This window comes from Myodes glareolus, chromosome 22 (assembly GCF_982192425.1).
Source record: "Myodes glareolus chromosome 22, mMyoGla1.1, whole genome shotgun sequence".
NCBI lineage: Eukaryota > Metazoa > Chordata > Mammalia > Rodentia > Cricetidae > Myodes > Myodes glareolus.
The window spans coordinates 58,909,628-58,937,030 of record NC_142047.1 but is presented as its reverse complement, the minus strand read 5'-3'; the positions used below and the strand labels follow the sequence as shown (position 1 = coordinate 58,937,030).

The window sequence follows — 27,403 nt, the reverse complement described above, 5'->3', positions numbered from 1 at the left end:
GCAATGAACACTTCTGATTGCTGAATTTTCTCTACAACCCCTATTTCATCCTTTAAAAAAAATGTGTGAGTGTACCTGTGTGTGAAAGTATGCCCACATGTGGAGTTGTCCCCATGGAGGTCAGAAGAGGGCATCATATCCCTGGGAGCTGGAATTACTGGTGTTTTCAAGCTGTACAATATGGGTGGCTAGGAGCCAAACTCTGGTCTTCGTGACTGAGCAACAAGAAGAACTCTTCAACTGCTAACTCACCTTCTCAGGTTCATTTTAAATACTTAACTATTTAAGGAAGATCTAAAAAATCCAGTTTTACCAGACTTAACAAATTTATATAACCACTGCAAGATACAGTTTTATCAGTTGTCATATTTTGTCAAAATTTCCCACTAAATTCAAACTAAACCTAGGATTTTATAAAACACAGAATTCTTAGTTAAGCTGTACAGAAAATAACCAGTGAAGAGGAATTCTGAGCCTTCTCACGACGTCTGCTCCCAGCACCAATCATCAGATGTGCTGCTCCTGGGCCAGGAGGAGCTCTGCTCTTCCCTGGCACTCTGGTGCATTGACCTCTATAAGGTCTATCAAAACACGAGTTAAGAATACAAATTCAAGGTTAAGAACGAGAACATAACAAGAAAATATGTGATACTTTTAGCGCGGAATTACATGTCCACATACCTGTTTTTGATGTGGTAATATATCGCAAGAGCTACACTGTAAAATAAAACACAGAAATTCAGTGTTCCATAAACACACTCACCATTTCATGTACCAGACACCATCAGGCAGAGATCACTAGATTAAAAGCCGCACAATTCATCTGTAAAGCCCCATTTCAGTGAAAGTGCTGATCAGAACATACTACACACTAAGTCGCTCTGGTGAGCATGTCCAGGAATTTGTGAGATTGTTTTTGGAAACAATATAGTAACAGTGGAAAGTTATAGCTTTTCTATCAGAGTTTTAGCTTTCCTCGCTTTTAAAATGCAGGTACTACATAGAAGTGCTACAAATTAAACCTATTTAGAAATTTCCAATTCACTGCCTATTGGGCTAGGCATATTATAAGTTTGTTTGTTTGTTTTTATGACCAGAAAGAACAATGAGTAGCACAGCGGTTGATTTTCCTCACACACCATCGTGGCCATCTTGGCAAGCTATGCAGCATAGTCACTCATTTCTTCAAATGCTTGTGTTGCTTACCTGGGGTACTGTCTTAAAATTGTCTAAACGTTTTAAATATCTGAACATAATAAACATTCATTTCCCTCAATTTTCTTTCTAATGTAAAATACAATACATTTAACATAGAAATTTTGGGAAATATAGGAAGCTTAAAAAAGAATCTGAGTTGAGATGTAGTTCAGTGGCAGAGTGCTTGCCTAGCATATGTGTGGTCCTGTGTTTGATTCCCTGTACTAAGTGGGGAAGCAATTTCAAAACAAAATTGTCTTTTAGCCAAGAATGATGATAAACACCTATAATGCCATCACTTGGGAAGCAGGAGAATGGCGTTAGAGGCCAGCGTGATTACCAAAAAAACAAACAAACAAACAAAAAACCTTTTTGTCAAAAGAAAAACAATCTCTTTGTCCCCATCTACTATCATCTACTATCATCTTGAGATATAGTTATTATTTCTACCTATATTTGTGTGAACAAAGAGGCTGGCATCTATTCTTAGCCATGTTAATACTTTTCTCACCTCAGGAAATGTTCCTATATGAACATGATTTTAAAAGCTGCTAATTATATTTCATAATTTGATTGCTGAATAATCATTCTCTGCAACTGAATATTTAAACTGTATGAACCATTCAGTAGTTAATTCACACCCTAATAACAGATTCACAAATATCTGTGCAATCTATGGCTCTATTATTTCTATAGAAAAGCATCGTACAATGCAACTGCAGCCTCCCAATACACACTATTAAGTATTTCACCAGCGCACGATCAATGTATTCCTCACCAGTGTTCTTTCACTTAAAATTCACTAACACTAACCTTGAAAACTTTGATAAAATCTTTTCCTTCTAAATAGAAAATGGCATAGTTTTGATTATGATCAAGTTGACTGGCTACCTTAAAAAAATAATGTTCCTGTGAGCTCGAGGCCAGCCTGGACTATAAGAGCAAGTTCCAGGAAGGCTAAGACTGTTACACAGAGAAACCCTGTCTCATAAACAAAACAAAACAAAAAAAATCAACTGACCAAACAAAAAATCTAAAATTCTTTCTACTCCTTTTGTCTTATTTTAAAATATAGAAAAATGCCTCCAAGTTATTTTCTTAGCCTCTAAGAACAAATCCTTTGCAGGACTGCAATGTGCTCTGGTTCTCAGAGAATAGAAATGGCCCTTCAAGAAACCACCAGAGGTAAAGATGATGGGAGGGAGGGCCGGCAACAGGGACCTAAGTCAGGCTCTGAGATCTCCAAGAAGCTTGGGTGTGTCCTGGATTCACTGAGACTGAACCAGACAGCCCCCAGCACAGGCTTATATTCTGATTCACATCTCCTCCCAGACCCATAGACTTACATGAACTCAACTAAGTGTGAGGATACTTAGGGCCAAGGGGCAACAGTAACAGGTCCTTCTTCCTAAAATCTCTAAAGGCGTCTGAGCTGATGGTGGTGGGGGTGGGGTAGGGAGGAGGGCTATATGACTTAGGTGAAAGGGCTTCAGAGTTAAGGTAATAATGTTTTCAGAGTATCTTCCTGTGCATTCAAAGCCCTACCATAGACCTTATATTCTAAATAAGACATATCAGGTTCAAACAGCAGATAAGGATTTCTGACTTGTGTAAGTTGTAACCTTTTCTTCTACTACATCATCTTTAGAGAGAAGAAAAGCACTGCTTAGTTATCAATTAGTTACAATGTGGTGGTGACAGTCACCTCAAACCTGGTTTAGTTATTAACTAGAATTAATAGCTTGTTCCCCATTCTTCTCACAAGGGCAATGGCATTAGAGACACAGGCCGTATAAAAAAGATTTGTAACTGTGGGCAACACACCTGCCTTCACCTTAGTCAGAGATTGCTATGAGTGAGGATATGGCAATCCTAACACCTCTGGTGGTCAATCAAGAAGCAGCTGTCCTAGATGACCATGGTAGTGAGGCATGAACAGTGGAATACGTGGACTCGCCAGGTTCCCTCTGCTCCTCTTTAGCTACCATCTGTGACTGTTCTAGAATTTAGCATCACTGTGGAGCTGTGGAGATTGGTAAGTCTAGCTCCATATGACAGATCTGGTATTTAAAGTGATAGGGAACCTAAGTTTTTTAAGTAAAGACTAAATTCCCTCAAAGTATCAAGTCACTATTTCACTTCCCCTACATTGGCTTCACCCTAACCCTGCAGCCTATCTCCCGGTAGAGCCCACCTTTCCACTTCCCCCACTGTTAGACTCATCCCCCAAACCTCCAGTCATCCTGGCCCCAGCAAAATTTGCAAATTCTCTTGTCAACTTGAGCAATCCACAATTTACAGGGGTGCTGTCACACCAAATCAGTTTATGAAATGGTCAATGGTTTAGAACTCAAAAGTATTCTCTGAAAAGAAGAGCAGCTGGTTTAGGTAATACATGTTATGTCCAAGATATCTAGAATATCCACAACAAATATAGTTTTAATGATTGATCGATCAATTCAATGACAAAGATAAGGATAAGAGGGTATTGGACTTGAGAGAAACAAAACAATCAGAAAGGGAATGGGATGTTCCTTTCTGGTAAACGAGGGTAAGGTTAGATGAAGTGGTGGATGGGGCTCATATCTGGCTGTTTTGTCTCCCTCTGCTTCTTCTCTGCCTTTTGAGTGTTTCGTGGTGCAGAGCTACTGTTTGGAGGATTCATCAGGTCAGTTACTACCTTTAGGTTTTGAGTACTTCATCTCCTTGACCATGGGAGCTAGTTACAGTCCTCAATACCTGAACTGAGACAGTGACTGTCACATACAACTGTAAACAGTGCCTGCAACTCAGAAAACTTGAGCCATGAAAACAGAACATTTTATAGGTAGCAATTTTAGAGCTTCACGTGCTAACATGGGTTTTTCTTTTTATTAGATGTTATAATGTAACAAACAAACAGAGATAAAATGTCCCAGATTTTCAGTCAGGCTGCTGAATCCAGGCCCTGATATAAAAATTCTTTGAGAGCCCTGGCAGGGGCGGCTGTGACAGGCACAGGACAGTAGAAGGAAAATCAGCTCTTTGCCTCTTTAAGTGAGAAAAGTGAATCCCCCCTACCTTCCTCCCTCTCCCACCCCCCTTTCTCTCTCTCTCTCTCTCTCTCTCTCTCTCTCTCTCTCACACACACACACACACACACACACACACACACAAATGTGACCCAAAGACTCCCCCTTCTTCCTTTTAAGTCCATTTTAAGATGAGGCCAAATGTAGAAAGATACTCCCTTAATCCTCCAGCTGCTGAGGGGATCATGGCTAGACCACCCCACTCTCAGCACAGCCTATGTCTCCATATGGGACTTGGAGGAGGAAGGTCTCATTTCATTTAAAAGTCAAAATACTATTGGCTCTATGCCAGGATGGCTTCAGTCAAAACTGAAAGGGAAAATTGTACATACTTAAACATGATAAAAAGAACATATTTTAGGACATCAATATTTAAAATAAGGTAAAATGCTAGTTTCTTTATATAAATAAAAATATGCACCAATATTCTGAATACCCACATCTTAGTTGTCACAACCACTTTCTAAAAAAATATGATTCTCATGTAATTACTCTCCCAGGACCTATAAACAGCTATTGGTGAGATAATGAAGTCTGCACGCCCTGGGGACTGGAGTGACAGCTCACAGATTAAAAGCACTGCCTGCTTTTCCAGAGGAGCCCAGCACCCTCGTGGCAATTTACAATACTCTACAACTCTAGTCATATGGGGTCTGTCTGGCCTCACATGGCGCACAAACATACACATAGGCAAAATACCTGGACACATGACACAAAAGTAACTTTAAAAAAATCCTGCCAGGTATAGTGGTCCATGCTTTTAATCCCAGAACTTGGGAGACAGAAGAAGGAAGATCTCTGTGGTTTCAGGGCCAGCCTAGTCTACATAGGAAGTTCCAGGAGAGGCAAGACTAGAGAGACCCTGTCTCAAAACAACAACACAAAAACAAACGAACCCCAAGCCCCAAAACAAATAAACCAAAGAGAAGTCTGCATACCCACCATTTGATGGTGTACTTGAGGTTTGGCTGACTGACTGTGCTGTCATCTAGGAAGATGGTGGAACAGGAGCTGTACTTCCTTGATGTCTGGCCTGGAGGATGCTAGAAAACAAGATGGCAAGAGTAACACAAGACTGAAGATTCTGCCAAGCGTCTGCCAGCTGGTTTCTGGTTTTTGTCAACCTGACAGGGCTGAAGTTGTGTGGAGGGAGGTAATTTCAGTTGAGAAGTGCTTCCCTAGATTGGTCTGTGGCAAAGTCTGTAGGGCATTTTCTTGATTAGTGATCTATATAGGAGGGTCCAACAAACTGTGGGCAGTGCTACCCCAGGCTAGTAGTCCTGTGCGCTTTAAGAAAGCAAGCTGAGTAAGCCATGAGGAATACGTCTGTAAGCAGTGTTCCTCCAAGGTCTCTGGTTCCTGTCCTCGATTCACTAGGGGATGGACTATGAGTGGGATATTTAAGCTGAAACAAACCCTTCCTTCTCCAAGCTGCTTTTGGTCATGATATTTTATCACAGCAACAGAAACCCTAGCGGAGACACAACTTTGCCCCTTTCTCTGAGATCAGACCACAAAGGAAACATGTCTTAGCAAGAGATCTACCACAACTAACAGGGCAGAAGTACTAGGCAACAATGGGAGGTGTCTTGCTCCTCCATGCTAAGTCACCACCATCCCTAGTCACCATTTTTATGGGATCACAGAAACCTGCAGTATGCAGTAGACATTTGGTGAATATACACAGGGAAGGTGGCATCTTAGTTTTATGTAATAAGATCAAGTTGAGAATCCACTGTTCCCATTTCTCTAGATGCAAAGTTGACTTTAGAGCCACAAATAATTCAGGCCAGATCAATAAAAAAAACCTCTCGGCTAATATGCTTAAATTCACACCAATTTATAAATGGAAGTGTTCCTCTATTAGGGACACACTGTATTCTGAAGTGGAATATTGGGCTTTTGCACAAATGACCTTTAGGCAAGAAATGCCCTTATAATTGTTGTTTCTTAGTGATTGCACAAGTTCTGTGGAGAACTTTAGCAAGGAGACAGCTTCTGATAGGCAACATGAACTTTACAGCCATGACTGATAACTGGATGCTAAGGAGACATTTGTCAAATGTTTGCGAAACACGGTGAGTAGACTTCCATCTGGATAATTTGGGGAGGGGGTAAGGAGGAGAGAAGAGAAGGAGAAAGAGGAAGGAGAGAAGGAAAAGAATAAGAAAGAATGAGAAGAATCAAACCATGCAAACAAGGTTCCCCTTTACCTGACACTATTTTGACAGGCAGCTGTCACTTTCAGTAACCAAACCAAATTCTTTATATATCACAGAATCACCTCCCTGACCTGTCTACTTTTAGCAAAATCTCTGGGATACAGAGTACATGAAGTAAGACAAAGTCCCAGATGTCTGCTCAGCATGTTCACGTCTGCTTCCTATCTGTAGGTTTCCTCAGCAGCGAAACTATAAAAGTCTGTAGCCACCAGAGAAATGCATAAAAATGCTAAAACCACCATTTCCTCTTGAGAATACTTACTGCTTAGTATTTTAGGTGTCTGCTTCTTTAAAACAGCACTAGGGGGCACCACCACTGGCAGTGCTGTAGAGCACTTTGCTAGCAGCAGACAGGTCAGAACCAACGAGCAAGGAGAAAGCTTGTCAAATTCAGCTTATCGTGGCATTTCCAGTCAATCAAATAATCAACATTCTCCTTAACATATTTGGGAATGCTATTAAAAGCAATTCTCTTGTTTTAATAACACTGAAATAATATCATACTAAGAAATAAAATAAATGAAGAAAAGCTATAATTATGACATTTCCATACTGCAGGAGCAAAATCTACTGGCCCTCACTGCATCAACAAATTCTGACATAAAAATTCAGCAATCAGTTGCCGTGCTAATAAATATTTTAGAGACATATTATAATGTTAATAATTCAAACAAAGTAAAAAGACACTTCTAGATCTTGTGGGGGTTAACTCTTTCCTCAGATAAATTTCCTGAAGACAAATGTTTGGTGCAAATTGACAAGAATTAAAGCTGTGGCCAATGCTGCACTGCAGCAAGGAAGAGAGTTGAGCCACTCCCCCTTCATCTACCACTGAGTCAGTGCGTAGTAACACACACTATGTACGCAGACTGAGGGGTCAAAGATCACCTTACTCTCTCAAAAATGTATCAGTCCTGGTCTAGGGTGGCCAAGCTTTTAGTCAGAGCATACCAGAACTTATGGCTGACATCCCTTCCAAGGTAACAACAACTCTGCTCCCAAACCAATAATTTCTATGACTAGTCATCCCACACCCAAAATTCAGCTTAAGAGTACCTGATCACTGTAGGAGCCAATAGCATCAAGTCACTGGTTGAAATTCTCAGAGTGCGAGCTGCCTTTGACCTAAAACCTCAGGCCACTAAGATGCTGGAAGCAGAAACCTATCAGGAAATCCTGTGCCAGGAGTGCTGCCTTGTCTGGATGTGTATACTGTGCTGTTCATCTCAAGAGCACAGCAAGAGGTTGAAAATACCATGCACCAACATCAGACCACAGTGCTGCAATACGGCCAGCATTAACTTCCCAATGCCTCTGATAGCACCAAAGCACTCATTGTGCTCCCTAGAATCAGTCACAGGACACTCTCTTGGACTTTATCAACAGTTTAAATGCTACTCGGTATGCTAGATAGATCTCAGCTTCAGCCAAATGTTTTATTGAATTATTACCCCATGATTCCAAAACAAAACACTGTTTACAGATGTGTAACATACACTCTCTCCCAGCAAGGTTCCACTATGCTGGTAAAAAGATGGCAGGAAGAGGCACAGCAAACACTGGCTACAAACCACAACAATAACCTGATGGGGAAAGCCTTGTTAACCAATAATCTTTGAGAGGTAGAATCTAGTTTAGGCATGGCTTTCTGGAACCGGAAGACAAAAACCTGTGCACCGCCCAGGTGTGCTCTCTGTGTAGCTTCCCCCATGGTCAAGCAGAGCCTGGATCTTCCATTCCTGTGGTGTGAGTTTCTCTCTTATAATAAATAAAATATATTTGTCTATCTTTAAGCTAGCCTGGTTATTTCCTTATCTAGTTAACAACTACAATAACCAGCACAGCAAGACATACCCAAGGGTGCACTAGTAGCATTTCTATCGTGAGGGTAAACAATAGCCACCTAATTGAACCTGAGGCCCATTCCAAAAGAGGGAGTTCATGCCTAGTACTGTAACCTAACCAACCACCCATGGCTGGTAAGGCAATGAACCCTAGAGGAGAACCCACTACTGACCCTTTCCTAAACCAGTATAATTCCCAACTCCAGTCTAAATATCCTTCTATCGACAGATAAGTGTTACACTCGTTGATCTTCAAAGAAACTTCTTTTTGCTATAGAAGAGGACCATCACAGAGATTCACACCTGGTCAAGGCGCAGAGAACTACTAAGGGTAGTAGTTGATACGTCTGCAATACAATCCTTAGACTTAAGGCTCAGGAACTATCATGGAAGATATTCTGGGCAGAAAAACTATAAAACCCAGAGGACTAGAATGTCAGCTGAGAAACAGCGCTTGCTATACATGACACCTAAGTGCACCCATGAAATCTTAACAATATGGCCACCTAAACAAGACCTGCACAATGATATAACTAGCTATATTCCAAGGTAGATGGGGATAAATCTCACAAGGTTCTATCTCTAGATGAAGAGCTAAAGGCAATTAATGTCTGCTCAGTGAGGGAGAGTCAATCTTTTCTACGGCTGAGTTCCATGACAGGTTATCCTATTCCAAGTGGTCAGTCCTAAACACATATACATATGAGAAACACTAAGTAGACTCAGCAGGCTGTATTTATATATAAGTGTATGTTTCTCTCTATCATACACTCTCTGTGTGTGTGTGTCTGTCTGTGAGAGAAAGAAGGGAGAGAGAAAAGAGAAATAATTAAGAAGACAATGTCATGAAGTTGAGAGGGAATAGTTGGAGGGGGAGAGTGTAAGGTGAGAATGATGGAAATATGTAACCATGGACACCATCCTCACACATGGGAATAAAATACCTGTTTAAAAGTAAGACAACAGAGGGACACAGACGCTCTAACCCAAGTCTGAGTCTTCCCCAGGTAACTAACCACCTGTCTGTTGGTTACTTTGCCTTCCTCTTCCGAGCTGTATTTTCTTGTCTGTAAAGCAGCAAGAATAGCAGACAGAGCCTCATGTGGTCACTATGAGAAGTACTCGATATGTTCGTGTTAGGGGAGGGATGGCATGGAGAAGGCTCTGCTTCTATACACAGTATTATGATTTTAAAAATGCCAAGAATGCCTTCGATGTGGGAAGTTTACAACTTCCTACAATGAAAAAAAAAAAGCCTATGACAGTGCTTTACTTGAAAAGAGGCTTCATGGCACAGACAGCTGAGAATTCCCAGTGACAACTGCTCAGCGACAGAGACACTCTCTAGCTAATGGTACTTCTGCTTAGAAGAGAAGCCAGGCGAAAATTTATCAGGAAAGAGCCCAGAATGGATTATTTCCAATGCAGTAAGAGCACTTTTCTTTCAAATAATGTATATTTTACGAAGTAAATTATGAGTATGTTAATACTGCAGAGCTAATACTGAAACAAGTCAATCTTTCTACACAATGCACATAACATAGTACAAAATAATTTACTGTTTACACCAAGGTCCACTAATACATAAAACCTCTTGGTCTGCATGCTGAAAAGGCTAAATACAGTTATTAACTTCAGTTTTAGATACTGAGATTATCAGTTTAGTAATCCCAACACTGATGATTGTTAAGTCTAAGAAACAAGCATGCCTACACAAGCATGCGTGCATACACACACACACACACACACACCACAATAAGTGTATAGGGGTGAGCCTCAGTGTACCTTCCACAGTGACCCCAGCCTTCATCCTATGTATCTCACCACTATCACACTTACCAAATCTGAGGGAGGGAATCAGGAAGAACCTGTATACCTTGAAGGTCACCTGTCTAACACTGCATACATGTACCTTGAAGGCATTTTCCTTCCCTGTTTGGTTTGCCTCTCAGAACTGTTCCTCAGGTTGCCTTCTTGATACTATACCCTTAGGGACCGTGTCCTCACCTAAAAGACACTAACCATGCTTTGACATCACCTGCATCCACTCAGCTGTACTCATCTAGTGCCCAGACTAAGGGTTTCCTGAGTCACCAGATGAGAAGTTGCTCGATTTCTTAGGCTGGCATTGTTCACAGCCCTCCCACCAAGCACAGAAAGTCTGCTTCCCCATGATAAATGCAGGATCGTGTGCGAGCCAACTGTGTGAGGGTAACAAATTGGCACCTCGGATCTCATAGACAAGCCTGTGCCATCCAGAAGGGAAGGGCAGCACATTCAGTAAGGGAAGACCCCCCCAAGGAGTCACAGTTACTAAACTGAGATGCTCAAGTTCTGAGAGAGGAGTGGCAGCTAGCCCAGAGGCCAGTGATGATTAACAATATCTCTCCATAGTGCAACCATGTAAAAAGTCTCATAACCTGTTTGCAAGGGACACCTTAGCTCACCCTACTATCCTGGAGTATCTTGTCCTGGCTTAGGTCATACATGACCATCTTAGGCCCAGGCTCTCCAAGGCCCTTATCAATACATGGAAGGCAACAGAGCTTGCCTGTAAGGATATGTGGTCATTTACATTCAGGACACAGCTAAGTTACTATCAACAGAATCCTTGTTTTAGGATCCTATTTTTGGTGAGAATGAAAGTCTTGCACCTCAGGGCTTGATAGGACCAAAGAAAATTAAGTATTAAAAGTGAGGTAATATCCAAAGACACAGACAAAGACTGGCATGATGTGGGGAGAGGCATCCCAATGGTACTGGACACAACATACTCAGGAGGATTCTCAAGTACCCACTGGAGTATTCTGCTACTTGAGTTCTCTACAGCCATAAGAAAAGGAAGTTTTTTTCTAAAATATCATTTTTTTCTACAATTGGCTGCAGTTTTCTAATGAAACAGATCACACGTGTTTTAGGTTATGATTTTCAGAGCATGGTGGGATCAGAGACACACTCAGTTTTAAATGTTGGAGGGTAAGACAATATGGACGTTTATTTAGGTATAGTCCTTATACTGTTGGACTCTTCAGAAAGACTCAAAATTAGGTGTTAACTGCCAACTCTAGGTCAACCTGAAGAACAAAATAATTAAGCACAAGAATGAACTCTGTATTAGTGAAAAACAAACTTATGAATCCATGCTGAAGACAGATGAACAAATAGTTAAGCAAATGAACAGACAGATGGACACATTTAGGAAGAAAGGGCTCTCCTTATCTTAATAGGATTACTATTTCTGTGAAGAAACACCACAACCAAAGGAACTTGGGAAGGAAAGGGTTTATTTGGTTTATACTTCCATATCAATGTTCATCATCAAAGGAAGACAGAACAGCAAATCACACAGGGCAGGAACCTGGAGGTAGGAGATGATGCAGTGGTCATGGAGGAGTGCTGCTTACAGACTTGCTCAGTCTTTCTTCTAGAACCCAGGACCACCAACCCAGGGATGGGACCACCCACAATGGGATGGTCCTTCTCTCATCAATCACTAATTAAGAAAATACTTTACAGTTGGATTTTGTGGAAGTATTTTGCCAACTGAGGTTATCTTCCTTTCAAATGACTGTAGCCTATATCAAGTCGATGTAAAGCTAGCCCACACAGCCGGAGAGATAAGACTGGAAAATTAACTTTGTAGCCAAAATACAGACAAAAATGCCGGACCAAAGCCTTTCAATAAGGTGAGGATGAAGGACACTATGGTTGTGGTCTTATATACTTTCTTCCCTATCAGTTTCTACCTGAAAATCCCTCCTCAAGCAAACTGAGCAACTAAGAGCCAAATTAGGGCAGGAACATAAAAATGAGCTGTCACCATGCAGCTGGTGAAATACTACACAGAGCCCTATTGGTCCGTGTGAACAACAGTTGACATCCGGTGTCCTGAGCATACACTGACCATGCAGCGAGTCAGACTACTCCCCTTTCCCACCCTAGTCCTGAGCAATGGGAAAAGGCATAGTACCCAAGACTTTGTGTCCAATGCTCAGGAACTATATTCCAATTCCATATAAAAGGCTAGAACTTCAGTTACAGGACTCTCTCATTGAGGACAGCCATGGCCCTTTACACTTTCTAGTGTCTTTAATTTTCCTTCTTTGGTGTTTTAAAGTTTTCATTATAGATGTGTACTCTAAGATTTTTTTGAACTATGAAAGGAATTATTATTATTTTAAAAAATAATGTCTTTAGACTGAAGGAAGGTTCTTTTCTTTTCTTAATGGTGATTTTACCACTCTGCTGAAAATGTTTATCATCCTTAAGAATTTTCTGGTAGTCTTTAAGGTATCTTGTATATAGAAGTCTGTTATTTGCAAATAAGGGCACTCCCACTTTGCTTATTTCTATTTTTTTCTTTCCTTTCTCTTGTCTTAAGTGTTATAACTAAGAACTAAAGGACTATACTGAAAAAACAAAAACTAGAAACACTGGACAAATAGAAATCCTTTATCTTGTTCCTGACTTTAGTGGGTACACTTTGTTTTTCCCCATTTAACATAATGTTAGGCATGGATTTGTGTATAAGATTGTTTTTCTTGGGCCTTTTATCATGAAGGATGTTAGATGTTGTAAAACAACCAAACAAGCTTTCTGAATATACTGAGATGACTGTGTATTGTCTCTTGAGTTCATCTATGTGATGTACTGATTTATTGATTTGCGTATGTTTGAAACATCTCTGAATATCTGGAATGACGCCAACATGATCATGGTGTATATTTTAAGAGTTCTTGAATTCAGTTTACAAGTATTTTAATCGAGAATATTTGTACATAGATATCCATCAAGAAAACTGTATAATAATTCTCTTTCTTTTGTTGTAACATTATCTTTGTTGTAATATTGGGTTTGTAAAGAGAGCTTGGCAGCATTCCTTCCTTTTTTATTTTCTAATCTTTCTCTCAATTTGAAACTACTTCTAAATATTTCACATTCCTTCATCTTAGTGGATTCTAAAATCTTTATATAATTGAAATTTCACTGAATCTTCTCTAGCATCCTCCAAGAATACTGTATTGATGTCATCACACTAGCTGTCTGATATTTCTCTCCCAATAAGAACAAATCTCTTAGAAGAAAAGCTCAGAATTTTAAAAACATCATATTACAGGCTGTCCCAGTTCCCCCTTTACTTCAGTAACTTAAGATACAGAACTGCTGTGGAATAGTCTCTGTACACTGTAAATATGTCTTCTCACCTCCCCAAACTTCATTAAATATCTTAGAATAATTAATTCACATTACATATGCTGTTGCTAGGAGGCAGGAGGATGTCATAGAAAAATGAGGTGAACACAAATGGTATGAATCTTCCTTGGATGTTGGAAGATTCCCAACTACAATTATCTACAATATAATTTATCATTGAAGATTTTTCACATTTTATTTAAAAACATACTGAAGTAGTTGACTTTCAAGGAAAGCAAAACCAAAACTACAGCAAATTTATTAAAGAAAGACTTATTTTAAATAAAGACCTTTAGAGAAGGTTTTGAATTTTTCATAACTTATTACATTTTTCTTTAACTGATCAATCTAATCACATCTAAAATAAAAATGTTGATTAGAATATTAATCTTTCTACATCACATGGTTTCATTGCTTTTGGGACTGTCAGACTACTCTAGTCCCATGTAGTAAATCTTTAGAAGTGGTGACATTTTAATCCCTTAAACCTCTCTTGGTCCTTGTCCAACCTGTGGTTCCATTCTTACAGGAGGCATTCCAGGTAGAAGCCAGAGGAACCTTCCCATCTGGAGGAGGTCACATTCCCTGCTATGGTGGTTAACAGAGATTGTCAAGTTGACAGGATCTAAGATCTCCCAGGAGACAAGCCTCTGGGCATGTCTGCGAGTTTTAAGACTGACAGAACTGAAGCGGGAATATAACACTTTCAACAAGGGTTGCACTACTTCAAGGGGTAGATACAGGCTACAGAAGGAAGAAAAAGTGAGCTGAGCACCAACTCCCATTTCTCTCTGTTTCCTGACTGCAAATATAATGTAACGAGCTCCCTTAAGTTCCTGCTGCCATGACTTTCCCATCATCATGGGCTGAAACCTCACACTGTCAAACAAGATCATCCTTTTTCCCTTAGGTTGTGTTTGTCAAGTACTTGATCACAGCAGTGAGAACAGTAACCAAGGCACCTACAGTTGCTATTAGTTAGCTAGAAGCAGAGGGAACCTTGCCCATTCCTCTTCACTGGTTCATCTATAGCACTGTTTCTTGAATAACAGCAACCTCTTTGTAAAATGCCTGAGCAATGTACACCACATTTCAGAAACCCAAGGGAGAAATCAAACAATAAAGTTATATAACAAAAGACAAAGGATACCAGTTGTTCTAAAATTCAAGATCAAATTGAAAATTTTACTTAGGATAAATACTTCAAGCTGAACCCCAAAGACTGTTTTGTGGAAGCATAACTGCAATTGTTACCTCTAACTTCAGGTGAATCTGGCTGAGAAGCACACACACAGACAAGTTCTAATCCTGGTCCTACTGCTTACTTGTTTCCTTATGCCTCTGTTTTTTCATCAGTAGAAGGGGTGGTGGTGATTGAATGCTGAGCTGAGGTGAAGACTGTCCAAGTCAGGTGGTAAGTAAATGTACGGTCTACTCTTGGCAGAAGATTCCAATTGTTCCTACTACTATTTTCCTTTTTAAGATCTCTTATTATTTTTCCATGTACATTTGTGTATGTATATGCATATATGCATGTGCCCCTGAAGAGGCTAGAAATGGGTGCGAGAAACTGAACTCAGGTCCTCTGAGAGAACAGTATGTGCTCCCAATCTCCGAGTCATTTCTCTGGCTACCCTTCTACTTCTCTTACCTTTCAAGTTACAAACTGTGAAACTCACTGTGGTGGTTTGAGAAAAAATGGCCCCTATAAGCTCACGGGGAGTGGTACTATTGGAAGGTGTGGTCTTGCTGGAGGAAGTGTGTCACTGGGGGCAGGCCTTGAGGTTTGAGATGCTCAAGCCAAGCTAGTGACTCACTGTCTCTTCCTGCACTGTCAATCCAGATGTAGGACTCTCAGCTACTTCTCCAGCACCAAGTCTACCTACATGCCACCATGCTTCCCATTATAATAGAGGCCTAAACCTCTGAACTGTAAGCCAGCCCCAATTAAATGTTTTCCTTTATAAGAGTTCCTGTGGTCTCTTCACAGCAATAGAAACCCTAAGACAACCACAATTGGTGTATTGACCCAATCCAGGTTGCAGATAGTCTCACTTTATGCAGACAGACTTAACTTTATGTAACTGAATATACAGCTTTTCCCAGCGGAAGCAGAACTCATGTGCTCATCTGCAGGCAAGTCTGTGAACAATATGGATGATCACATGTTCAGGTCATCTGCTACAAAGAAACTCAGCACATAACTATCTTTATTCGGGACAAGGACATGTGAGAGATCAACATCTGTCTGACTTCACTGTTCTACTGCTGGACAAATCACATAGAAAAGCATGAGTTGGGGTGCACAACCTAGCACCCAGATCGACATAGCCTGGCCCATGGCTACCAATTCAGTAGGAGACACATGCCTGGAGTGCACAGGACACATACAAGTTAGGTCACAGTGGAGAGCATATGAAAACAATTATGAAGATTGGAGGTGTGAGATCACACCTGTCCCCATTAGTCATCAAGAGTAGCCTGGACAATCAAACCTCTTCTTTCCTCACATGCCCTCAGGTTTGGGTGCAATTTCAGCTCTTCCCTTATGTGCTCTCTAGCACCTAAGTGTTAAAGTGGGAAAAGCAATCAAGTTGACTGAGCGGTAAATCTGGAAAAGAGCTTTAATCACTCATCCTTCTATATTCAGGAATATACCACTTCCTAACACACAAAAAGCACAGTCATTTGCATTACCGCTTCTCCTGCTATACACTCTGATCCCATAGATGTTTTACATTCTATGCTGTAAACCTAGTCAGCCAAGGAAGTGTTACCTGGTAAGACTTAAGTCTACTGCTTGGGTTCTCTCTTTCCCTGAGGACCTCTAATTTTATTGTCTCCTCTTCTAGATTTCCTTTGTTTTGGGTATGTCGAGGCTTGTTGAGAAGGAGGTTGATATAAAGTTCCAAGAGTGAAATTACAGTGTCTTAAGAGTGGGGGGGAATGAATTAGTCTTAGTTTTTCCTACAAGGGATACAAAATTATGAAATTCATTCTTTGAAGGAAAGGCCCTGCATTTCTCCTAAAACATGGTTCCCTATTTCTTCTTTAACAAATTAAAATAAAAACCATGGTGCCTCAGCTTTGCTTTATGGCAGTTTCATGTTGCTGTCTGTGGTGTAATCCATACTGCTGATACCATCCTGAAATTTAAAACTGTCTTATAATTATCTTATATACTTCAACCGTAAATAAACTATTATGGCTATTAAAAGAACAATTAAAATAACAACAACAACAACAAAAAATCCAGAGGGCCAGGGAAGTGCTTTAGAAATCCAACAGAGGGCTGAAGACATGGCTCATGTGTCCTCACATAACACAAGAAAAATAAAACAAACAAACAAACCTGGCAGGATCTTGACGTGGGATTCCCCTCTGTATGCTATGAATAAAGAGGCTGCTTTGGTCTATGGCAGGGCAGACTAGAGCTAGGCATTGGGTGGGGTGGAGGGGTGCTGGAGGAGAGGGAAACTAAACAATACAGGGAGAAAGAAGAAGGGACTCAGGGAAACACCACGGAGGCAGATGCCATGTAACAGCCCAGGAAGCAAGAGGTAACAAATCATGAGTCTGATGGTAAAACATAAAATAATAAAAATGGATTAGTTTAAGATGTAAGAGCTAGCTAGAAATACGCCTGAGTCGCTGGCCAAAGAGTGTTGTAATTAATATAGTTTCTGTTTGTTTATTCGGATCTGGGCAGCCAGGAAATCAATGCACAGCCTCCAATTACATGAACCTATGGACCCTCTGACCTCTAGGAAGTGATATGTATGCATTAGATGTCATTGCTGCGGAGGAATCACCAGTTCCTTGTGGGTCCAGCATGTGTCCTTTTAATGGCCTTGAGTCTTAAATAAATATAAATACGTAAGTCAAAATCTGCAAGTTCTGAAATACAGTCTCAATCCTGAGCCAAACCTTTGTAATGTCAGATTCATACTGCAGTTTTTAGTGAGAGTGTACAGCACACTTACTCTGGCAGTTCAAATAACTATCTTACTCCTTACCTTGTAGAAGCAGTTTTCTTCCTTAAAGAACAGGGCACATGTTTAGACAAGAGGTGTGGTTATGCTACAGAGTTTACCAGGGAGCAGTGGGGAAAGGCTGGAGAAGGTAGATGTACCTGGTACTATCCTGTGCAGCCACCATGGGGAGATATAATACCCAGAATGGCCAAGGCATTAGACAGAAATTTTGAAAATGCTTTTAAAGTTAAAGGGTCAAGTTTAGTTACTCCACACATATAAACTGCTTCTGAGTATGTACACACACACGAACACACACACACACACACACACGAACACACACACACACACACACGTGCGGTCCTATTCCACAAACAGCAATTATGTAGAAGAGAGAAAGGAAGTAGACAGCTGCTCTTAAAAAATAATTATGTATTTATTCAAAGGGAACTGCACTACAAAAATAAAAAACAAAACCCTAAAAAACAGGAATTCAGTGTGAGCATAAAGGAAAGGTTCAAAATGATAAGCCTTTGCTTTGTTTAGACCTGTGTAATGTTGTGGTGGCACTGTGGCTTTATCCATAGGCACACTCCCTTCCCTGCAGTCCCAGGGAATCTGGAGACATGGCTGTGGGAATGAATCCCAAGCAATGCCTGGCAAATTATCGTTTCATCACCCCTCACAGTCTTCTAAGTACCACACAACACATAGGGCCTCTTCATCTACCAAAGTCTATACTATACAATCGTTAGGAAAATGGGGAGAGAGTTTCACTTACATGGTTAATGAAGAGACTCTTGCGTTTTTCTCTCACTGTGAAGACAAAAGACAGGACAAAAATGTTACATGCTTACATATCAATCCCTGCAGGTTGCTGAGGAATGGGCCTCTTTGCCAGGGTCCTATCGTTCTCTATTAACCAAAGCAATCCAGTTATTCATTTACCAAATTTAAGTGTAAATAAAGCTACACAAATACAGATCTAAACTTGACTGACAGAGGTCAATATGCACCTACCTAAATAATACCATAAACAGAAGTCAACAGAAGAGTAAGAAATTTTATTACCTAAATGAAGTATTAGTAAATCTCATGAAAATTACATGCATCCAATAGTTTAAGATAATTAAGAGAATTATTTACTTCTAACCCATATGGATCGTTATGGATCCACATTATATGAATGAATGATTAGTAACCACAATGACATCCCTAACAGGAGACCAAGTGATGTGGAACAAAAGTGCTCTGCACTGGAAGACACTTGCTTCCTGCCACAGGTACTGGAAACAGGCCTGAGCTTGTTTAGGAGGCTCCAAGGGCACTTGCAGCTTCCCTCTCAGAGAGGCAGATGAGCCTTCCCCTATTAAATGATATTGTGTCCACCCTTGTTGTCTGCACATTCTGGCCTGCACTGTATGTGGCTTTAACCTCAGTTTATGTCACAAGAGGCAGAAGGGTGTCAGAGAACACAGAGACCTTGTAATAAACTGTCACCAAATCTTGTGTTGTCCTTCCTAAGGACTAGCTCTTCTGGGCTCGCATAAGTTCATTAACTCGCCAAGCAGTTCCTTGCAGAGAATATGAAGGACAAGTTTCTGCAAAGAGAAGGTACTAACTCAAGGCAGTGCAAATTCAGCTTGTAATCTGAGCAAGTATTTCTCCTATAGTCTGTATCATCAAAGGCCTCTAGCTAAAAAGTTACAGAGCCTCCGAGTTTCCCACTCTTCAGCAACAGCTCAGATTCATAAGGAAACATTCGCTTTTCCCTAGAAATCTATCATTGGTGCCTCATATGTAGCTAGGCTAGAGTCCTGGCTTAGCAAGCAAAGAGACCTCGTTCTTTAACACTTGTGAATGAAAACGTTAAAGGCTGAAGATAACAGAAGACACGCTCATGGATTGGATCAATATTATGAAAATAGCATTCTACTAAAAGCAATCCAATACAATTCCCACCAAAATTCCAATGAACGGTCACGCATTGTGGTACATGCCTTTAATCAGAGCACTCCAGAGTCAGAGTCAGGTGAATCTCTTGAGCTGGAAGCCAGCCAGAGCTATATTGTGAAACCCTGCTCCAAAACAAACAAACATAATGCAATTCTTCACAGAAACTGAAAAGGGAACCTTAAAATTAATATGAAAACACAAGACTCAAAATAGCCCAAAGGCTCCTGAACTATGAAAACACTGCTAGAGGTATCACCATCCCAGATTTTGAGTATATTACAGAGCTATAGGAATAAAACCAGTATGGTACTTTCATAAAAACAGGCATAGACTAGAACTAGACACCCATATATAAACCCATACTCATATAGACACCTGATTTGTGATAAACAGGTCAAAACTAAACATTGGAGAAAACAGCAGTTTCAACAAATGGTGCTGGCTGAACAGTTTAGACATCTGTAGAATGAAATTAGATCCTTACCTCACACCTTGCACAGAACTCAACTTGGAAGCTAGCCTGGTCTACATAATGAGTTATAGGTTAGTCAGTGCTACACACTGAGACTGTTTCAAACAAACCAACAAACCCAAAACAAAACCCAGAAAGAAGCCAAGAGTGATGACATAATTTTCATCCCAGCACTCTACCCCTGTGAGTTCAAGGCCAGCCTGGACAATAGAGCAAGTTTTAGAATAGCTGGGGCTACAGAAAAAGACCCTGTCTCAAAAGAAACAAAACAAAAACAAAATCAAACCTGGCTCAAAATCAAAGTTTTGTTTCCCTGAGGATGACATAGAGCAGGCTTTAAATAACCTAATTAAAAGTTCTGGGTACTTTTTCAGAGAACAAATTTGAGTTTAGCACACAAAGAAGAGGAGTGGACATTTCACTTAAGATAAAATACAACTAGTATTGCCAGGAGTGGTATTACACGCTTTTAATCTTAGCACTTGAGGAGGGAAGGAGGTAGACAGACATAGGACGACACACGCAACCAAAAACCCCACATCAAAATAGAACTAGTGAGTCCTAGTTTGGCATGCACACTAAACTTCCTCTGTGCTGAGCTAGGAACCTGACCAAGGGTCAAGAACACAATGACCAGGACACAAAGTGTACTGAAGGAGGATGTCAGCCCACACTTCCCAGCACTGGGCAAGGCATCCTGGTGAGGTCATTCCTGAGGCTGCAGGAAGGGAGCCTAGACTGTAAGCAGATCTTTTTTTATTTTTAACAGAGACCTTGTCTCAAAAACGCAAACCTAAAAGTTTACTCTGAAAGATCTGGGATCTAATGTGAAGTAAAAAAAGTCATCACAGAAAGACAAAAACATAGGTGACCTCTTGATACACAGAATCTCAAAAAGCCGCTGATAGAAGTGGGGCATACAACAGTAGTTACAGGCCTAGGAACATGGGAGATGGGACAGAGAGTTGTCAATTATTGGTACAAATACAGAATTGGTCAAATCTGTTGTTCTGTTATACAGATAAGCGATTATGGTTAGTAAAAAATAAAAGTACACGTTAGAAATAATGGTTAGTAAAAACTGTTATACAGTTAGTGATTATGTACTGCATAATTAAAAACAGCCAGAAGAGAAGATTGCCAGTGTTGAGATGATGTCTACCAGCTTACAGCTCCTAGGTTGACCAGTACATAGCACAGAGGCAAATATGCTGTTCCCCGAAAGGATGTACACTAATGGATACCAACAAAACTTTTAGAAGTTTTAACTGAAGATGAAATAAAATTTAAAAAAAAAAAGCCAGGGCCAGTGGCATTTGCCTACAATTTCAGTTACTTTAGTAGGCAAAGAGGGACAAACACCTAAGCCCAAGATTTAGAGGTCCACCTGAACAACATGACAAAGATCTGAAAAAAAAAAAAGTATGGAGCGGGGAAGACAATTTAAGTGCACTGAGTGTGTGTACATGTAAAATTGCTAAGGAAAAAAATAAAACAGAAAAATTATATTGACACAGTAAAACTCAGGGCTGGATGTGAGTAAAAGTCTTCAGCTCAGGTATTCAGAGAGCTAAAGTGACTATAAATTAGTGGTATGATTGAGGGCTGAGGAGAGGCAGCAACTTTGAATACAGGCTGCATAATCTGCTGGCCCTGTGCATAGTGGTTCTCAATCTTCCTTACATTTCGACCCTTTAATACAGTTCCTCATGTTGTAGTGACTCCCAACCATAAAATTATTTCAAGGCTACTTCATAACTGTAACTTTGCTACTGTTATAAATCATAATGTAAATATGTGTGACCAATAAAGGGACTGTGACCCTCAGGTTGAGAATCACTGCTCTAGAGGTATGAGAGGAACCTTGACCCAACAAAGGCTCCCATCAGGACCATACTCTCTTAGTCACTCAGAAATTCTAAGAGAGGGAGGCTCCCAGAGAGAAGTCCAGGAGAGAACAGGTTAACACAGTCTAGCAATATGTGGGGCAACTGTCCTAACTGGCATTTATGAATAGAAAAGCAATGGTAGCCTTAAGTTTTCTGCACTAAGTTGTTGAAAGTCAGCTCATAAAATAACCAAATCTCTTACAATCGCTTCACTCAAAAGTAAGTCATTCACGTTGCCAAGATTATTATGTGCATTAAAAACCTACTTTGTAAAATCAGTGATAAATTGACTGTTCATTACACAGAAATGTCTTCAGCAAATGACTCTGTAGAAAGGAAAAAGCTGTGACCTAAGGGGCAAAGGAGTCTAATGTCCCCCTTAATCCCAGGCACAGGCAGCAGTCGGAATGGGAAAATCAGAGAGGAATACTTACTGGAAGAGGTAACTTTTCCTTTTGTTACTGGAAGAGGTTAACTTTTCCTTTTGTTTGTAATATGAAACTCAATTATGCCTGCATGCAGAGTGGAAAGCCCTAGTAGTGAGGAGAAACTGAAGCAATATACAAAGATCTGAAGTTCTATTTAAAAGAAAATAAGGAAGGAAGAGGGACTCTAGAAGAAAGGAGATTGACTTTAACCTATTTCTGGAATAACCCTTCCTCTGTTAGGTCATTTCCTTGCACCAGGACAATCAATGTGCCCCCCCACTCCCACTCCAGGCTCTGCCAATTCTAGGAGACGGTTTGGAAGACAGCTGAGCTCAACAGGAAGAACCCAAACTGAGCCAGGCAGCTTCAAAACTATTTTTTTCAACCCACTGTTTAAGCATTTGGGGAAGATCAGTTTTTATCTCCATTTTCACCAAAGGCCCACCCATACACCCACTTGTAATATCTCATATGCCTCTCAGCAGCTTCCCTTTATCACAGGAAAAGTTTTGGGTAGGCTTTTTTTTTTTAAAATCACAAGTATTTGGTGCTTACTGATTTTTATTTTCTTACTCTTGGAGACTTAAAACAAACAAACAAACAAACAAAAAACCCAACAACTGTGCCAAAGACTTCAAGTGGTCTGCTAGAAACCCATCCATATTACATCAACACTGTATCCTGCCAAAGCTGGCACCAACCACTGCTCACCACTTTCAATTCTTATGCATGAACTACTGTCATAGACAGTATATGACTATAATATACTTGTCATAGACAGACAAGACAGAATACTTGTCTTCTTTGTAGTCTCTTTAGGATCTAAATTAGAGCCATCAATCTGTCCAGAGTCAAGGGTTGGTCTGCAGGTTTTCCTCTTTGCCAGACACACCATGGTCACTTTGTCATTATGTCTTACTCTACAGGTGTCCAGAAAAATTTATGAAGATTGAATCTGCATTTATCTTCTCTCTCCTTTGAAGCCAATGGCCAGAGAACAGTTAGGTAAACTAGAAAAGATAATGTCACGCTGTAGGAGAAATCCTATACATACCTGGGATAGATTGCAAGAGTTCTAACAATTTTAGAATAAGTTGGTTACTCAAAGTTTGGCTTAAATAAATAGATCAACAAATAAATAAGCAAATAAATAAATATATCTATATGTTACATGCAGGTTCACTTGAACTCTTGAGTGACAAGACTGAGACAGTTAATTGGCTTTCAATTGTTTAGATTTTTGTTTTATTTTACTTATTATCTAACTAGTGAACACATCTGATCTTTGAGAACTTATATAAATATCATGTCCTAAACTTTAGGACCTAAAGGAAAATTTCTGACTCAAGTCTTGGTGTGGAATATATGCAGACAACCCAGCTAATTGGCAAAAGGAAGACAATTATTTCAAATGAGAAATTCTAAAACTGTAACTCATTACTAAGGAATAAACAAAGGGAATCACCAGACAGTACTTCATGACCACTAAAGGGAACTCTATCATACATTGAAAAATCAAATCCCAGCAGTGTCAACATTTAGGTTAACCATATTTTTAAAAGCAAATAAATTAGTAACTTACCGTCTGTCTGAGATTTGCTGAGGAATATTGTGCTGGCCCGAGGATGGTCTGAAGGATTGAATTCCATATTCAAATCTTTAAAGAAAGAAAGAGAAATTAAATAAATAACAAGTCAACAACTGAGAAGAATGATTAGCTTTCAACTTTTCAATCTTAAACTGCTAGCACATTCAATGACTGTGGAAGCCAGTTTCTGTTTTAGTAGATTCTTCTGGTTCCATTAAGAACACTGCCGTTGAAAACTCTGGTATATGCAGGGCTGGGGGTAGAGGAGCACAATCTGAGATGTTCCACAGGAGATCTAGCATCCTGAAACTCCACTATCCTTTGAAAAGTCGGCTCTGCACTGAGAGAGGTCACCAAAGGGTAGGAAAGACCATAACACACAATTCTGGGTGACCTCTATACCTTTGTCAGTGAATGTGCTCATCGGAAGTGAGCAAATGAGATCTGAGGTCATCTCAGGTCACTGATGCCATCATGCTGAAAGGTAGTGTTTGAAAGACAAACTGTATATGGGTCATGTGGGTCTCTGATGTGGGCATGGCAGGTGTACTATCTGATCCATACTTGAAAGAAAAATTAGGTCAACATATAGCAATCATAAGATTGCCTGAGCACACATACACGTATGCACATAGACACACACATGCAGAGAGAGAGAGAGAGAGAGAGAGAGAGAGAGAGAGAGAGAGAGAAGAGCAGGGGAGGAGAAAGAGAATCAAACCATCTGGTGGCATTAGACTTTTTCAGATGAGACAGGGACTACAAGACTCTTGAACCACTCACTCTTCTGCATTCCCATTCCTATGGGCATTTGGTTTTGCAGTCCCAGCCTTAGAACAATCTCTGAGGATCAGAGGCTCCTCCATTTAGCTCAACAACTTAGTATTCCACCAGCGAACTTCCCCAGTCTTAAGTTAATAATAAAAGAACAGCCTGACTCTAGAGGGTAGAAATGGGTAATCCAAGTAAAAGAATAAAATTCAGCCAGGAAAGAGAAGAAAAAAATTTCTGGAAAGCCTGAACAGTATTCAGCTCCACTTACAGTACCAGAAAGAAACTATTTGTGATTAAAGTATTCCAACAAAATTCCCATGAACCCAATCATAGTGCCTGGGTTTAGCTTTTACAGCCAATAAGCTAAAGATGAAAGAAAAGAAAAACAGGATGGTCAAAGAGATGATGGAGACAACACTAAATGCTTATTCACACTGGCGCTGACATGTTCTGGGCAAACAAGAACCGGAGGCAAGTTCTTACACATGAACAGTTTCTAACTGCTCACCAAATTTGATTAAAGAAACAAAATCTGAGAAGATAGATGTCTCTGTAGTTAAAGTGCTTACTTGGCAATCAAGAGGGCTATAGTTTGAACCCTCCGAACCCACTTAAATGCTGAATAGGCACGGTGACTCAGCTGTAATTTTAGCCTCCAGAGGAGGAGACAGGGTTTATCGGTGAGCTACAGGTTTGATTGAAGGATCCTGTCTCCAAGAACAAGGTGTAACAGATCACGGAACAGGGCACCATGGGCATGGACACACATTTGCCTGGAGAATCGGTGATTTCCCCAGAGAAGCCCAGAAATTAGAAGAGAAACAGCATTTTTATATTACAAAATACCTAGATTTGACTTCTCTTCTGCCAACTCTGTGGCCAGAGGCAAACCGACACTGTTCTGCATCTCATTCCCCTCCCCTTTAAGTAGAATTAACGATACATGTCTCAGAAGATCAGAAGTTACTATATATAAAACTGTAATAGATAAAGGATGACTGTTTAATGGCTAATGTTAAGAAAATGTAAAATCCCCTGGGAGATAGGTCCTGTCTGGGATTATTGTGATGGCAGTAACTGAAGTTGAGGTGGGAAGACCTGCCCAACCATTCCTCAACAGTGACTCTGGACTAGGTAAGTGGTCACCCTAAGGTTGTCCACACTAGATTGGTCTATGAGAAAGGGGTTCTGTTTTCCACACTGTGCTTGCTGAGTTTCTTTCTGCTACCCCACCCCCCCCCCCTTCCAACACTTTTACTATAAACTTTAGAATCTAAAGCCTCTGCAGTTTCAGCATCGTCTAGCCTGGCCAGCTCAGTTGATAAGCAGTTTCTACACCTAAGCTTGATAGCCCCTTCCACAGAAGTGGTTGCCTTGGAGATCTGCACTAGCTCAGCCTAAGCCCATCAGTTCAGACAGGCTCAAGTAGTGCTGTCCTCCTGACCTTCATATCCCTGAATTATATCCTAGTACTCCGTATCATGTCATCATTCATCCTTGTCATTTATGCACTGGCAATGCGTAAGCATGCACTGGCAGCCCATTTATGGTGGTTCTCCAGTTGTTCCTATCCTGGGCAGTCCTAGATGATTGTGTTACTGTCATACCCAAGGCACTACAATCTTCCTTTATGCTGTCCATCCAGCATTCTGGGGCCTTCCTCTTCGCCTTATTTTGTGCACTTCTCCGATCAGTGCTATCTTCAGGTATCTGCATTCATATATTCTCATAATATGGCCGAAGTATCTCAAGTTCAGTTGCCATACCCTGTAGTTTACTTCCTTCCATAGATGGAGATGTTTCTTAATGTCATTGCTGCTCAGCCTATCTTTTCGTGTGACGTCTAGAATCCTCCTGAGACAGGCCATCTCAAACATATTCAGCCGCTCTTCTGAGAAGCGTTTCATTGTCCAGGTTTCAGAATTGTAAAGAAAGCGCTTTATATATTTGTAATTTTGTTGTTGTCATTATATCTCTTGCTGACCAAACCTTCCCTAGTGCCTGGAATGCAGCCCTAACTACTTCTATCTGCTTCTAGACATCTGAAATAGTTCCCTCCTTTGAACTGGTGTTTCCTCCCAGACAGACAAAGTTAACTGTTTGTTTGAGGTTCTGATCCTTTATTACAAGGTTAAAATCTTTGTGCACCCATCCTTAGTCTTCTTGATGTTTACTTTCTTTTCCTTTCCTTTCCTCTTTCTTTCTTTATTTCTTTTTCTTTTTCTTTTTTTTTTTTTTTTTTTTTTTTTTGAGACAGGGTTTCTCTGTAGCTTTGGAGCCTGTCCTGGAACTAGCTCTTGTAGACCAGGCTGGGCTGGAACTTACAGAGATCTGCCTACCTCTGCCTCCCAAGTGCTCGGATTAAAAGCGTGTGCCAACACCACTTCCACCACTCTATTTACCATGACCTGCAGCTCATTTGAACTTTCAGCAGAAGTGCTGAAAATAAAGCAAAGATGGAGACAATACTTTGACACCTTATACAATGACCTTCAGCAGTCACTCAAACACCAGAAACGATAAGGAAATACTAAATATTGACAAGATCACGATAGAGGAAGCTATCAAGAGAACAAAACACAGAAAGGTCCCAGGAGTGGATGACATCATAGTGGAGGAGCTGGAGGCAGCTACAATAGGCTCAGGGGCTGAGGTACTTCTCAGACTCTTCAGAGAGATATGGGAACACGACGTGATTCCCACAGAATGGAAGCACTCAGTCATAATTTCCATAAACAAGAAGGACAATCTTTATTGCTCAAATTACAAGGGCATTAGTTTGTTGTGCCATAGCA

The 27,403-nt window shown here is 40.4% G+C and overlaps 1 protein-coding gene across 1 annotated transcript in view; it reads right to left on the bottom strand.

Moving 5' to 3' along the window:
- The window catches only part of Ccny (cyclin Y), a 104,778-nt gene that overhangs the window by 27,126 nt on the left and 50,249 nt on the right, over positions 1–27,403 (bottom strand). Inside the window, exons 2-5 of the mRNA XM_048450129.3 lie at positions 23,829–23,903; positions 18,283–18,317; positions 5,211–5,311; positions 682–717 (exon numbers count right to left, since the gene is read on the bottom strand). Coding sequence (XP_048306086.1) covers positions 682–717; positions 5,211–5,311; positions 18,283–18,317; positions 23,829–23,903 — 247 coding nt within the window. The remainder of the gene's footprint in view (positions 1–681; positions 718–5,210; positions 5,312–18,282; positions 18,318–23,828; positions 23,904–27,403) is intronic.